At 36.8% G+C, this 14571-nt stretch overlaps 1 protein-coding gene across 1 annotated transcript; it reads left to right on the plus strand.

Annotated features, from left to right (window-relative positions):
- The first annotated feature begins 199 nt into the window (after positions 1 to 199).
- ncbp1 (nuclear cap binding protein subunit 1) lies at positions 200 to 14534 on the plus strand. The gene is made up of 23 exons (XM_039648818.2): positions 200 to 414; positions 1433 to 1524; positions 1602 to 1702; positions 1808 to 1964; positions 2040 to 2147; positions 2684 to 2805; positions 4308 to 4377; positions 4982 to 5197; positions 5940 to 6037; positions 6142 to 6205; positions 6295 to 6405; positions 7226 to 7290; positions 7391 to 7453; positions 7575 to 7649; positions 7757 to 7860; positions 8027 to 8149; positions 10459 to 10561; positions 10750 to 10843; positions 10934 to 11037; positions 11121 to 11238; positions 13173 to 13319; positions 13595 to 13708; positions 13799 to 14534. Exons 1-23 carry the CDS (start codon positions 381 to 383, stop codon positions 13910 to 13912), a joined length of 2397 nt encoding a protein of 798 aa, XP_039504752.2. The 5' UTR covers positions 200 to 380; the 3' UTR covers positions 13913 to 14534.
- The last annotated feature ends 37 nt before the right edge of the window (positions 14535 to 14571 follow it).

Consider the following 14571-nt stretch of genomic DNA (forward strand, 5'->3'; position numbering starts at 1 on the left):
TGGGAATCGTAAAATTACTCCATTTAATATATCTTATTATAAAAACAAATTTAAAGCACGTTTTTTACTCTTAAATAACAATTAACATTATAAACTTTTTTTAGTCCATGGAAACGAACTGCTCAAACGAACCGACTTGCTGAAATGAATCGGATTTTTTATCACGAGTCGCAACAATACACGTGTTTCCGGTGACGCCGGATGTGTTCTTCTTAAATCAAACCGCTTTTATTTTCCTAGTGTGGCTAACGGCTGATTTCAATCAAAGCTACAGGCTTTACTGAACGCAATTCAGTGGATATATAACGTTTTGAAAAAGTGTGTTCTTTGCGTTTCTTTCATACTCTTTCAACAGTCTAAATATTAAACTTGAGAAAATAATGTCCAGGCGAAGGCACAGCGATGAGGGTGATGGTGAGTGCTTAGCGTGTTAGCATGCACGTTGACAGAGATGTGTGTGTGTGTTTATGCAAATTTCATATTGTTTGCTGTTGTGAGTCCGAATGCATTACTTGCTCACTATAATATGGCAGCCGAAGGGTGTAGTGTTTGGATTCTATATGTCTTGTGTATTTGCATTAAGTACATTTGCATTTAGAAAAAGCCAATTAAATGTTACTTTTTAAGCAGACAGAAGGGTACAGATAAACATAGCTCTTTGAACTTGTTTATAATAATACCCTAATCTCCTTTAAAACATAATGACAATAGTACGATTGGATCTATTAGGATTGGTTCTGTATTCCGTTATTCCAGCACATCCTGTACCTTTTTTGCTCCTTGTTATACTTTGTGTTTCTCAATACCATGTCATTGCACGTTATATAACTTTTATTTAGCATTAAATATTTATATTTTACCCTAGTACAGCCTCATTGCAATAAGGCATCCCTAAACCTTTACTATAAAATCCAGTAATTCTTGTTTTTTAATATTACAATATCATTTATATCAATCATAAATCCATGGATGTCATTATTATCATTATTTTTATTTTTTAATTCATGTGCCCTCATCTTTAATCAAAATAACTTCTCTTCTCCGATGATGCGTTTAGTGGCGTGAAGGCGGGGCAACCTGTCACTCGCATGACATCACAGCAATAGCAAATCACAACCATCCAATCAAAATTTTTCTGGTTCGAGAAGCTGTTTAACTAAGATATACACCACAATAGGGAAGAAAAGACTATCACAACTTTCCTTGACCAAAATATCAGCCAATTAATAATAATCAATCGGACAATAGGAGGCTATTTTTAGATGACGGTCAACATTGGCCGTTAACAATGTTCGCTTTGTTGAATGATAATAAATTAGTTTAACTTAATTGCAAAATCCTTGGAGGATAATATTGTTTTTTTTTCTTTTTGATAGAAGTCACTTATATAAATACCTAAAATATGTTCATATTTTCAACTTTTTCATTGTAGCCGGCTCCCAGCCTCACAAACGGAGGAGGACGTCTGAACCCATTGAGATTGAAGACCGCCTGGAGTCACTGATATGTCGTGTGGGAGAGAAGGTATCAACACACAAGTGCTGTTTAAATGACAATTTACAAAAGACAACTAATATATTTTTTTCTTTGTATTTTTTCAGAGTACGTCCTCCTTAGAAAGCAATTTGGAAGGTCTTGCTGGTGTCCTGGAGGCTGATCTCCCTAATTATAAAAGCAAAATCCTGCGTATCCTATGTGCTGTGTAAGCGGCCTACTCTTTAAAATGCAGCTTAGTACCCTTTTGCATGAAAATTGAATCTCACTATGCAGTGGATGTTGTATAACACAATTTGTTTGTTTTGCGTAGTGCAAGGCTTTTGCCGGAGAAGTTGACGGTTTACACGACACTGGTTGGACTTCTGAATGCTCGCAATTACAACTTTGGGGGAGAGTTTGTGGAGGCCATGATCCGACAACTCAAAGAGACACTAAAATCCAACCTGTACACTGAGGCTCTTTACTTGGTATGTGCTGTTTAGCATTTATAATAAATAAAAAAAAAAAAATTGATGGTGTTTAATTTCCCATGTCCTCTCCAGGTGCGCTTTCTCAGTGATCTGGTGAACTGTCACGTCATCGCGGCTCCCTCCATGGTTGCGATGTTTGAGAACTTTGTCAGTGTCACACAGGAAGAAGACATACCACAGGTAAACATGACCTCCAGCTGCCTTGCAGATAGGGGTGTTGAAATTAATCGTTTCTACGATGCATCGCGATGCAGCCGAGGACGATTCGGTATCGGTTATAGACAATAACCGATTATAATGTACTGATGTACTGACTTGGCGATGGTTGATTTGTGCATCTCTAATGGTGACATTATACACTGATGAATGAGTGCTGCTTTTAAATGAACATTTCTTTAAAACAAATTTTGATTTGACAGAATTAAATTTTCTTAATGGCATAATGCTTTGCTCCCTTGAAACTTAAACTGGAATGTCACTGTTTCTGTCACTGTGACTTGACTTCCCGAACACACGCACATCACTTTCGAAGAAACATTGAAAATTGAGGATGCGGTGCATCGCATTGCATCATGATATCGAATTGAACTGAATCGATGACATGATAATCGTAATCGAACTGAACCGTGAGACCAGTGTAGGTTCACAGACTTCACACCCCTACTTTTAGATCATGTTCATAGATAATCATGAGGCTAACTGATGTGTCCTTACAGGTGCGATCTGACTGGTATGTGTACGTTGTGCTGTCCAGTCTGCCTTGGGTTGGCAAGGAGCTGTACGAGAAGAAGGATGTGGAAATGGATCGTTTGTTTAACCAAATCGAGGGATATTTAAAGTAGGTTCCTCGTTTCAACTGTATTTGACATGTATTAACTATATACGGAAATGCATGAAAAGATGGTATCATTGCCATGGGATGTAATATTCATGGAGAGAAATGTACAACAACAAGATTTATTTATAGAGCACTTTAAAATCCAAAAAAATGGACACAAAGTGCTGTACAGTAGAACAATACATACATAAAAGCCCTACACAACCATACAATGAAACGATAAAATCAATATAACCAAACGTGGATTATCACTTTCACTTATCAAAAGCCAAAAAATAAAGATAGGTTTTAAAGAGGAGAAAAATGTAGAACTTCAGGAGTTGATGTTAGGCTATGATTTCAACCCTGTAAAGCCTGACATATGATGCGTTTATTATTACGTTTATCAAACATTTAGAAGAATATGTTGCTCAGTCAAAAGAAAAAACTTTTCTCATTAGCTTTTAATGCAAAACAATAGCATCTTCATAACAGTATAGCAGACTACTTGCATAAAAAGGCATATAAATATCAGTCACAATAGTAAATCATATTAATATGATATTTAAATGCTTATGATCAAAGCTCTAGATTTTATTGTGGGGACAAATCAATTATGCAAAGCAATGTAATGATGATTAAGATATTGTTACAAAGAAATGTTCCTCAACAGCCTGATCTGTTATTTTTGATAGCCATGTTTTAAAATGATTTTTATATTATGTATGGATAATCAAGCAAACTTAAGTTGCTTTAGCCCAGTAAGTATTCAAATGTTAATAACAATATAAGTTTTTCTTATGTTTTTTTTCCATAAAGTCCATAAAGATTTTTTCAACAAAAAGACATATGACCTGACCTGAATGTGATGTGTTTCATAGTTTTACTTACTAAAAAGGTTGTAAGCTATCAATTAGACGAATGAATTCACGGATCAGATTTCAGACAATAGGTTTTGATCATGTTGATAATTTAGAAGCTGTAGAAATGTGCCCATCAAATATTATACAGCAGGTTTTATTGGGTTAAAAACATAAGCGAGTTTCTTTGTCCCTTTGTAATGTCCACTAATGGAAAAGGTGCCAGTTTTGATACCCTGTTCTTTTTAAAACTACTAACTTGTAGCTTAAAGCTGCAGTCCGTAACTTTTTTTTTGTGGTCAAAATGTATATAAGTACATCATGAATCCATTTTCCAAACCTTGTCTTTGTCTTATCCTGAATCACTACAGTACACCTATAATAATTGTTCATATTCAGACTATTTTAGACTGGTTCGGGTCATACCGCTGCAGAGTATCCCAGTACCTGCGTGACTCGTCATAGACATAAACAGAGGGAAGTAGCTCAGGCTATAATGTTCTTCCGCAAAACACATGCAGTTCTGTTAAACACCTGAAGTTACGCATTGCAGCTTTAAATTATTTTGTCAATTATTATGAGGTTTGACGGCTAAAATGTGGGTATCCTGTTGGAGTACAAAGGAGTCTTCTGTGAAATGTCATGGTCTGGGTTTTGCTACAGGCGGCGTCAGAAGATTCATGTTCCCATGCTGCAGGTTTGGACTGCAGAAAAGCCCCACCCACAGGAAGAGGTGAGGGTCAGACCACCGGCTTCATCCCCCACTTTAACTGTATAATATATAGTTAATTATATATAACATAGTTAAAGTAGGGCCCTATGAAATCCGTTTTATTTTTTCCTAAATTCTATTTTTTTTTTAATTTTTGGGAATTAATTTTTTTTTTACCCTTGACTGTTATTTTTGTCAAAGGAGTGTGCTTTTAAAGTCAATGATTAAAATGTATACAAATAAAATAGGAATGATTTGTCCACTGTGTATACTTATTTTATATATATAAATAAACACACATGCATGTATATTTAAGAAAAAATATTATTTATATATAGAATATTTACATTTATATATAATATAAATTATTTATAAATCTATATACAGTATATACATGAAAATATTTCTTAAATGTATACAAGCATGTGTGTGTGTGTGTGTATAAAAATATAACATAATTATACACAGTGCACCTACATATATTATGTAAACACAAACTTTTATTTTGGATGCGATTAATCGTTTGACAGCCCTAGTTAACAAGCGAAATTATTTAGCTTCTTGTCAGTCTACCTTTTAGAACAGACAAGCAACTCATGAATGTCCTTTGTGTCTCTCTCTGTAGTATTTGGACTGTCTCTGGGCCCAGGTGCAGAAGCTGAAGAAGGACCGCTGGCAGGAGCGTCACATCCTGCGGCCTTATATTGCATTTGACAGTGTGCTGTGTGAAGCCCTGCAGCACAACCTGCCCCCATTCACACCTCCAGCCCACTCCGACGACGCCGTCTACCCCATGCCTCATGTGGTCTTCCGCATGTTTGACTACACTGATGCCCCAGAGGTACAGTAATGATTTTACATTCAGTTATAATGCAACATCAAATGAAAAAGGGCCTTATACCTTAACTTCTTATTTAACTTCCATAATATGATGTATTACCAAGTGAAATAACAGTTCAGGAGAAAGTTTAATATAAGTTTGGGTTTCTAGGAATTGAGATGTAAAACGTTTTTTGAAAGAAGTATGTTATGCTCACCAAGGCTGCATTTATTTGATCAAAAATCAAAAAAAGTTTTTTATTTATTTAATATTATTTGAAATATTAATGTTTTGAATAACCTTTTTCTATTGAAATATATATTAAAATGGAATGGCAATGGAGAATTGCCATCAGTGTCGCATGATCTTTCAGAAATCATTCTGATTTGGTGTAAAAGAAATGTTTGTTACTATTACTGTTGAAAATAGTTGTGCTGTTTTTTTTTTTTTTTGTGAAAACCATGATGCATTGTTTTTTTAGTTCTTTGATAAATTGTAAGTTCACAAGAACAACATTTAGTTGAAATATTATAAATATTTTGCTGATTAATTTGATTGTCCTTACTGAATAAAAGTAATTTCTTGTTAAATATAAATATTACTGACCCCAAACCGTTTAACAGTAATTTATAAACGGTTGTATTATTATTTGAACTTAAGTTTATACTTCATGCATGTTCTTGTTGATGCTGTTGTCTTTAGTCGTATGCGTGTTATATAAGAGTATAAGTAAGTGTTATAATGTCTGTCTATCTGTTGTCAGGGGCCAGTGATGCCAGGAAGTCATTCAGTCGAGCGCTTTGTGATTGAGGAGAACCTGCACTGCATCATCAAGTCTCACTGGAGGGAGAGGAAGACCTGGTCAGTCATCTGCATTTGCTGATAGCATTAGTTTTAGTTCTAGGCTAGTCTACATACTTGGCCTTTAACTGTACTCACTCTCTTTTTTTGTGTGTGCCCAACAGTGCTGCCCAATTGCTCAGCTACCCTGGAAAAAACAAGATACCCCTTAACTACCATATTGTGGAGGTAAATACCAAATGCTGATCATTTTTATTCGATAATGTGTCGAAATATTTGTTGTTTTGGTGTAATGCTGTATGTGTATCTCTCTGTAGGTGATATTTGGAGAGTTATTCCAGCTGCCTACTCCTCCTCACATTGATGTCATGTACACTGCGTTACTCATTGAGCTCTGCAAACTACAACCGGGCTCTTTACCACAAGTCGTATCCTTCATACTGACTGAAAGTCTTGTGAAATTGTTACTAATTGATGTCTCCTATATATTAGGGATGCTCCGATCAATCGGCCGGAGATCGGCATCAGCTGATAACATTTTATGACTCGATCGGTACTCACTAACTTGGCCGATCTTACAAACTGATCACGATTTGATGACGTCAACGCGTGAGAGGAAGTATGATGCGTGGGGACTTAAATTATTTGGCGCGCAGTCTTGTCTCCGCCGGTGTGGAACTACTACGATGTTTCGAAAACAAAATGAAAAATTCGCTGTTTGCTGTGTATTTTCCAAAGGAATCTCATGTGGAGGAGCATTGTCCAAAACATTTAATACAACGAACCTGATTTGTCGCTTAAGAACGAGCCACCGCGAGACGTATGGCGAATATGAAAAACTGGCAACTGCAAAAAAGGCAACGGTAACTAGTAATCTGACTCTCACTCGGCTTTATTTTGTCCTGCTCAGACTTCTATTGGACGATGTTAAAATTACATCAGACTTCTCCATTTTTTGGAGACTAAATGTTTACTTTGTCCTCCACTGTATTGGACAATGTTTAAATAAACCTTATGGGCTGCATTAAACTGTTCCATTTTGTTTATTTGTCTTATATTAAGTCAATTAAGCATCGGTATCGGCCGATCACCATGACAAGAAATCGGTACTCGGTATCGGCTGCAAAAATCCTGATCGGAGCATTCCTACTATATATTGCACCTCAGCTCTGGCAGGAGGACCCATGTTTTAGACTTGTGTAAACATGGAATAAGTCTTGTAGTTTTCTTTAACCTGTCGTTATTCAGCTCGCTCAAGCCACAGAAATGATGTACATGAGGCTGGACACAATGAACACAACCTGTATAGATCGGTGGGTTGAATAGATGGCTAAACCACTCACATTTGTTGACTACATTGGTTTAAATAATATATCTCAAATCGAGGCCTGCGAAACCTGTTCTGTGTTTCAGACTCATCAACTGGTTCTCGCATCATTTAAGTAACTTCCAGTTCAGATGGAGCTGGGACGACTGGTGAGGATGAGCTGTTTACTTCTGGGATCATATTGATCTGATTCTCTTATGCTTCTACAAGCTGTGCATTGTCTCTGTGTATAAGACACTGTATTGAAGCATTGAATTATGATCTCTTCAGGGCTGATTGCTTGACTCAAGACCTTGAAAAGCCCAAACCCAAGTTTGTTAAAGAGGTTTTGGAAAAGTGTATGAGGTAAATTTCACACACCCATTTTTATTCGGTTGCATTGCAACTTTTTAGAATGGCTGCCACATGTTGTGCCGTTAATTAACAATGAGCCTTGGTTTATAAACCTGCAGGTTGTCGTACCATCAGAGGATAGTGGATATTGTTCCTGCAAGCTTCTCTGTCCTGATCCCTGCTGACCCTGTGTGCTTCTATAAATATGGAGACGAGGCCAGCTGTATGTTTAGATGCATGAACGCATCTGTGATTTAATGCATAGATTTGTATTTATGTGTGTGCATGTGTATTTATGTTTGTGTTTTACTATGATTTTAACACCTACATTTATGTAATAATATAGTACAGTTGTGATATTGCTGTTTAATATATATATTTTTTTTCAGCTTCATTACCAGGATTTCCTGTGACAACTACAGTGGCTAATGCTATCAAAAACCGGGCTTCTAATGAGGAGATTCTTATTGTTCTTAAAGACGTCCCTAATCCCAACCAGGATGATGACGATGGTGGGTGTTTCTTTGGTTTAGTGCATAAGTCACTTGCCAATCATACTCTTACATCATTAGTTTAGAGCTATGAGTTTATTTTTAAAAGGTTATATAATGAATTATGTGATGTGCTTATTAATGAACAAATTATTTATGATGTATTTACATAATTCATTATTGTGGCTGATGGGGGGTCAGTAAGATTTCCTTTTAAATAAATGAAGGATGTCCCATCTCAAGGATTGTATTAACTGTCCTGAGCCTGTTCTTTATTTTAAGCCAGCTGTCATGCTGGTGTGGTGCTGTAGGTGGCGGTGTGCACCTTCAAGTGGGTTTCCCATCTGCCAATAAAAGGAAAGGAAGCTGAAATGTGCATTGCTGTGTTTGAAATTGTCCCCATACCTTCATTTACTATTCACTACAAGCTTAATTTAACAATTTAATAACCGTTTAATATTACGCTGTAGCCACATTGGACCAGCAGTTTGAAAAATGGATGGTTGGATGATTCAGCTGCGGGCAGACTCTGGAATTAATTCGACAGGACCCTCACTAAGCATTTAGGGCAGGGTTTCTCATACTCGGCTCTGGAGGGGCACTGTCCTGCAGAGTTTAGCTCCAACCCTGATCAAACACACTTTACCTGTGAGTTTCTAGTGATCCTGAATACCTTGATTAGCTTGGAGCTAAACTCTGCAGGACAATGGCCCTCCAGGACCGAGTTTGAGAAACCCTGATTAGAGCCCAACCGATAAAGGATTTCGAAGTCCGATACCGATACAAATATTTATTGGTTTCATAATCCGATATATCGGCCGATATTTTTTAAAAATTATTATTTGAGAAATGCGCAACAAATTGTAAAACATACATTTACAATATAACAGGCCAAGGAGAGATGATGCGTCTCATTGCTATAACTGGCACACGCTATTAAAGAAATACTTCAGTCACATTGTCAAAAGTTAAAAGGACTACACTGTAACAATGTAACGTAACTACAGTATCACTAGCTAATTCCGCTTCACTCTCGGCTTATTTAACAGCAGCAAAACTCGACATGATAGTCACAAATTTTGTCATGCTTATTTGAGTTAAGAGAACTGATGGGGATGTTCTTTTAATTGTTATTCAAGCAATGTATGTATCGTGACCAACTCAATGAGTGTTGCCAACAGGAACGATGTAGAGTGCCCTCTGGTGGACAAACTATACAACTCCAACACTTGACATGGTTCAAGTGTGTTCCCTCCGTTTTTTATTTTATTTTTGAAATATTAATTTATCGGCCATTATAACTGCCGATACCGATAGTTTGGAAAATGCCTAATATCGGCCGATAATATCGGTCTGGCTCTAACCCTGATTTAGGGTATTCTCTTGCCATTGAGTGTAAAACAGTTGTACACTCCTTTTTGCTTTGCATTGTGGGATTAAATGAGCGCTCTCTAACTCTATCCACTATGGTTTCAGACACCTCTATTAATGGCTGTTCCCTCAAATAGTGCCCAGTTTAAGGCTACAAGGGGCGATTTCGGACACAGCTCATGTGGATGTGCGAGAACCAATGTGGTCTGTTCTAGCATGTCACACACGCACGTTTGAGCTTCTGAGCATATTTGATGCACACTTTTGTAACAAATCACTTGAAAGTCATTTATTTACTTAACTTAGTATCTGCCGTCAGACTATTTGAGGTGTTTTTGCCATATTGATTTGGACTCGACTTGCATTCTGACACTGCAAACTTCATGCTTTCTTAGTTTATCTCTAATTTTTATTTTTTTTTGCAATTATTCTCCGTAATTGAGACCACTCGAGTCGATTTACAATGTCTACAATGTCATATATAAGTCTGTAAATATAATTACTGTTGTGAATTACTCCATAGTGATAGACATTTGAGCCCCTGAGGATCTCTCTGCACGTCCTGTAAATTAATACTTTTATTTAGCAAAGGGATTAAAATGTTCAAAAGTGAAAGTAAAGACATTTATTATGTTTCTAAAGATGAAAATTTCAAGTAAATGCTGTTATTTTTAAACTTTCTATTCATCAAAGAATCCACAATATCAACATTGATTAGAAATGTTTCTTATGCTCTCCGAAGCTTTTTATATAAAATTGGTGCACAAGAAATTCATTTATAAAAGCATACAGGCTTTATTAGGTTATTAAAAGGAAATAATTATGTCCGTATACTTGAGTATTGCTGGCTTTTGTGAACAATTGCTTGATGTTCCTCCTTTGAATAAGAGTGTCTCCTACGTGAATAAATGTAAATGTGTGGCGTTCTGTATCTAACCACACTTCTCCTCTCTGTCCAGATGAGGGCGATGGCTTCAACCCTCTAAAGATTGAAGTGTTCCTGCAGACGTTGCTCCATTTGGCTGCAAAGTCCTTCAGTCACTCCTTCAGTGCCCTGGCCAAGTGAGTAACTCCTGCCAAACCCCACACAGGCCTGCCAGCGGCTGGCTCCGCGTTCCCTCTCCTTCTGCTCACAAAAGGCGCCTGTAATTGCTAAAAGCACAGATCGTCGGGAATGTATCAAAGCTTGTAAAATGCTCAGGTGTTTTCTTCTCGTAAACGATGATGGGCTCATTTCGTTTCTCTCTCAGGTTTCATGAGGTTTTGAAGGCCCTCACAGATTGTGATGAGGGGAAACTGCACATCCTCCGGGTTCTGTACGAGTTCTGGAAGAACCACCCACTGGTGGGATCATTCAGACTTCATATTTTATTGTCTTATTGCATGCTATTCGTGGCATCTGTTGAAGCTCATGTCGTGAATGTACTCCTTCAGATGATCTCAGTGTTGGTGGACAAGTTTATTCGGACCCAGATCGTGGACTGTGCGGCCGTGGCCAACTGGGTGTTCTCTCCTGAAATGGCTCATGATTTCACCAGGTATGCCTCAGACACACTTACATGTGCAGGTGAGATGACTGCAGCGCAGCTGGAATTGATTTACGTTCATTGGGCCTATGCAGGTTTTATGTGTGGGAGATTCTTCATTCCACCATCCGGAAGATGAACAAGCACGTGCAGAAGATCCAAAAAGAGCTGGATGAGGCAAAAGAAAAGCTGGAGAAGCAACAGAACAAAAAGGTAGAAGACAGACACATCTTTCGACTGCCAAGTCATGTTTGCACTGACTGTCCTCACTGTTACTTTTTAAGGGTTTAAGTTGCATCATTTGGTCAGGCAGGGTAGTTTATATCTGAAATGTCTACATTGCTTTATTAATACCGTTGGAGTCGGCCTAAGGCCAACAGACTTTCTTATTCAACAATAACTGCGAGTAACTGGAAATTTGGCTTCTCGTCATGCCACAGTGCTGAATCCTTTACGTCCCTGAGACACAGCATGTCTATTTTCCCAGACGCTACTATCCCAAAACTACTTCCAGTCAGACTAACTAAAATTTCTAATCGATACTAAATGGATTTCAAATATCACTGTATGCAATTCTGTTATTTATTGCTTTCAAAATTGGGTTTAGGTTGGCATTGCTATTGTTTCATTTGTGTATATACCTTTTTTATTTGCTTTATTCTGTATGTTATTTTATTTTTATTTGTGACTTTATAAAAGTAAATAAAGGTAAGCATGTATATAATTTGAGAGAGCAGAGTTAGTCTTTTGGAAATTACTTAACTACATTTTTTAAATGTACATTTTACATAGCAAAAGACTACAAAATCTCTTTCTTTGCTCTAATATATTGTATTTATTTGCTTATTGAGGGGAGGACAGTAAGTCTTTGGACACTGTATTGAAGTATATCTTATTTAATGAAATAGTTTGATGGAAACGGCATGATAAATGTACATTTAAGGGAAATGATTATGCACCATTATTTTTAAAATATTTTTGTTAATTTATTTTAGAAAGTACTCATATCTGCAAGAAATGGCAGCTGAAATGGGATCAGTGTATAAGAAAAAAACTTTACAAAATCAATCCTGTGGTTGGTTTTAAATCATTTTGAAAATCGCTGGGATCATATTACATAGACACTGTGGAATAGGGCACTCCAGACTAACTCATTTATTCCTCCTTTATGTCCTTCGTACAGAATCCATTATCACTGAAGCATATTTTGATGGACTGTGATGGATTAAACTCTGTTGGAATTCTTTATTTCAGTTGACTCTCATGAATAGATTTTTTTTTTCCTATAAAAGATACAATTTTAATCTTTTATTTTTTATTGATTTATGTATTTATCTCTTTCTCGCCACAAATAAAGCCAGGGTAGCTGGCATGGCGTTAGCCCTCAAACCGAATTCACTTAATAGCCCTTAATCCTGTAAATGTGGACAAATGTGGGCACAGAGGACTCAGGTGTGATCCTAATTTTTATTTATTATAAATGTGATATCACTGTCTTTGAAGTTTTGTCTATCCATTTAAGGTGTTTGTTGTTATTTTGGGGGTATTTTTGAATTTATTTACTTCAAAAAGTACCATAATTTCTATGTAAATTATGTTTAGTTTTATTGTTTTTATAACTACATTAAATTATAATTCCAATAAGTTCTTAGAGCTAAAACCTAAAGATGAAGTGACTTTGCGGTCACCTGGTGTCTTATTTTGGCTTATTTTAGTATGCTCTTAATTACAGTTTTTCCCGTTCATTTCTATGGGTGCCCATTTCTGAGCCAAATACAAGATCACCCACTTAAAATTGTAGAATTGAGTCAAAAAAAATGGTGTGTTCAGGAGGCAAACTTAGGAAAAGTAGCCAAGTCTTATACCGCTCCGATCAAGGGAAGTATTTTTTAAAAAATAAATCATAACTATTTTGCCCACATTTGTCCAGAATACGATTTTAGGGTTAAACTATAAACAAACCAACATGTTAGAATATTTGGTTGTAACAAGTCTATATGAGTATGTGTGGGTCCTTTTAAAAGTTCTGCTTTGTTTCACTACCATGAAGCCTGGTACTGAATGATGTTCACTAACTTCTGAGAGAGCACTGGAGCCAAGTGTGTTCCTGAGATCTGAGGAGTTTTTTTTTTATTTATTTTCTGTAGCAGCGGGATAGCGGCGATGAAGAGGACATGGAGAAACAGAACAGTGAGGATGAGGAGGGTCAGTTGGAGGAACAGATCGAGAAGCTGCAGGAGAAAGTCGAGTCGGCCCAGAGCGAACAGAAGAACCTTTTCCTTGTAATTTTCCAGGTGCGCCCATGACAATGCACATCCATTTTACCTTTTTTGTTCGTAAATCATTTTTTTATAGAGGCTACATTTTCAAAAAGAGATAAAGCTGCAAAAGATACATCCCTGGTAATAACACAACACCTTTTTGTCAGGAGAGAATACATGTTACATTTCTTTTTATGTCTTTCTCTCTTAGTTTGCCTTTTGTGGTTCATTATGATATGAGAGGACAGTGCCTGAAGCTAAGAGATGATAAAAGAACTGTTTTTTTAATCTTTCTCTCTCTCTTTCAGCGCTTCATTATGTTACTGACGGAGCACCTGGTTCGCTGTGAAACGAGCGGCGTAGACATCAACACCACCTGGTACAAGAACTGCATCGAGAGGCTGCAGCAGATCTTTCTCATGGTAGTCCTGATCCATTTGTTTGCTGTGTTTTTTTATAATGTCATATAACGGCCCTTATTAATTGCCTTCAATCTCCATTGTCACCCACAGCATCATGTGATCATCCAGCAGTATATGGGCACCCTGGAGAACCTGCTTTTCACCGCTGAGCTTGACCATCACATCCTGGCTGTTTACCAGCAGTTCTGTGCTCTTCAGCTATGAGATCCCACAATGCATCACTTCAGACTGTCACACCTGCCTGTGACGTCCATCGGCATAATTGGAGAATTGCTTTAGTAGTGATATTGGTAAATATCATACTTATTTTGGTGCCCTTGATATGTTTCTGTAGTGTTTTTCGTTTGTTTGTTTGTTTTTTAAGCTATTGTCATTTGCTCTGTGGTAAGTGTCGATCTTTTAAAAAAGCCCAGCGTTTAGAAAACCATCGCAAAGAGTTTTGTTTTACTCAAGCAACCATGGTTTGAAACTACTCGGCTGTATTTTTTTATGTCATTTCGATTGAAAAATGGAAGTCGAGTTGGGTTACAAGTGATTCTGCGTTATGATTGGTTTGCCTTTATAAAGCAGATTGAGGTCTTTTGCCAATGTAATGCCATATTCTGGATGATGAAATGTCTTCCTTTTTTCTTTTTCTTTCTTTTTTTTTTATACAAAAATAGAAACAAAAAAAACAGGACTGCTTATGTCTTTTGTTCTTGCATGCATCTTACTATGTCAGATTTTGGGTTAGAAAATAGGATTTTACAACAGCAAATCCATGTCAAATCAATGATGTTTGATTGTTCTCAACAGTGTGAAAAGAAAATGAAACTTTTTAACATCATTGTGGATGGACGTTTGCTTGTTTTTGAGTGATTAAC

Source organism: Pimephales promelas, chromosome 9 (assembly GCF_988280905.1).
Source record: "Pimephales promelas chromosome 9, fPimPro1.hap1.1, whole genome shotgun sequence".
In the NCBI taxonomy this organism is placed as follows: Eukaryota; Metazoa; Chordata; class Actinopteri; order Cypriniformes; family Leuciscidae; genus Pimephales; species Pimephales promelas.

Bases quoted from the DNA above. Each gene is read 5' to 3' on its own strand.
- ncbp1 (XM_039648818.2), top strand. From the start codon at position 381: ATGTCCAGGCGAAGGCACAGCGATGAGGGTGATG. The intron at 1,525-1,601 runs GTATCAACACAC...GTATTTTTTCAG, and splicing joins TATGTCGTGTGGGAGAGAAG to AGTACGTCCTCCTTAGAAAG. The intron at 11,239-13,172 runs GTAGAAGACAGA...TATTTTCTGTAG, and splicing joins AGAAGCAACAGAACAAAAAG to CAGCGGGATAGCGGCGATGA.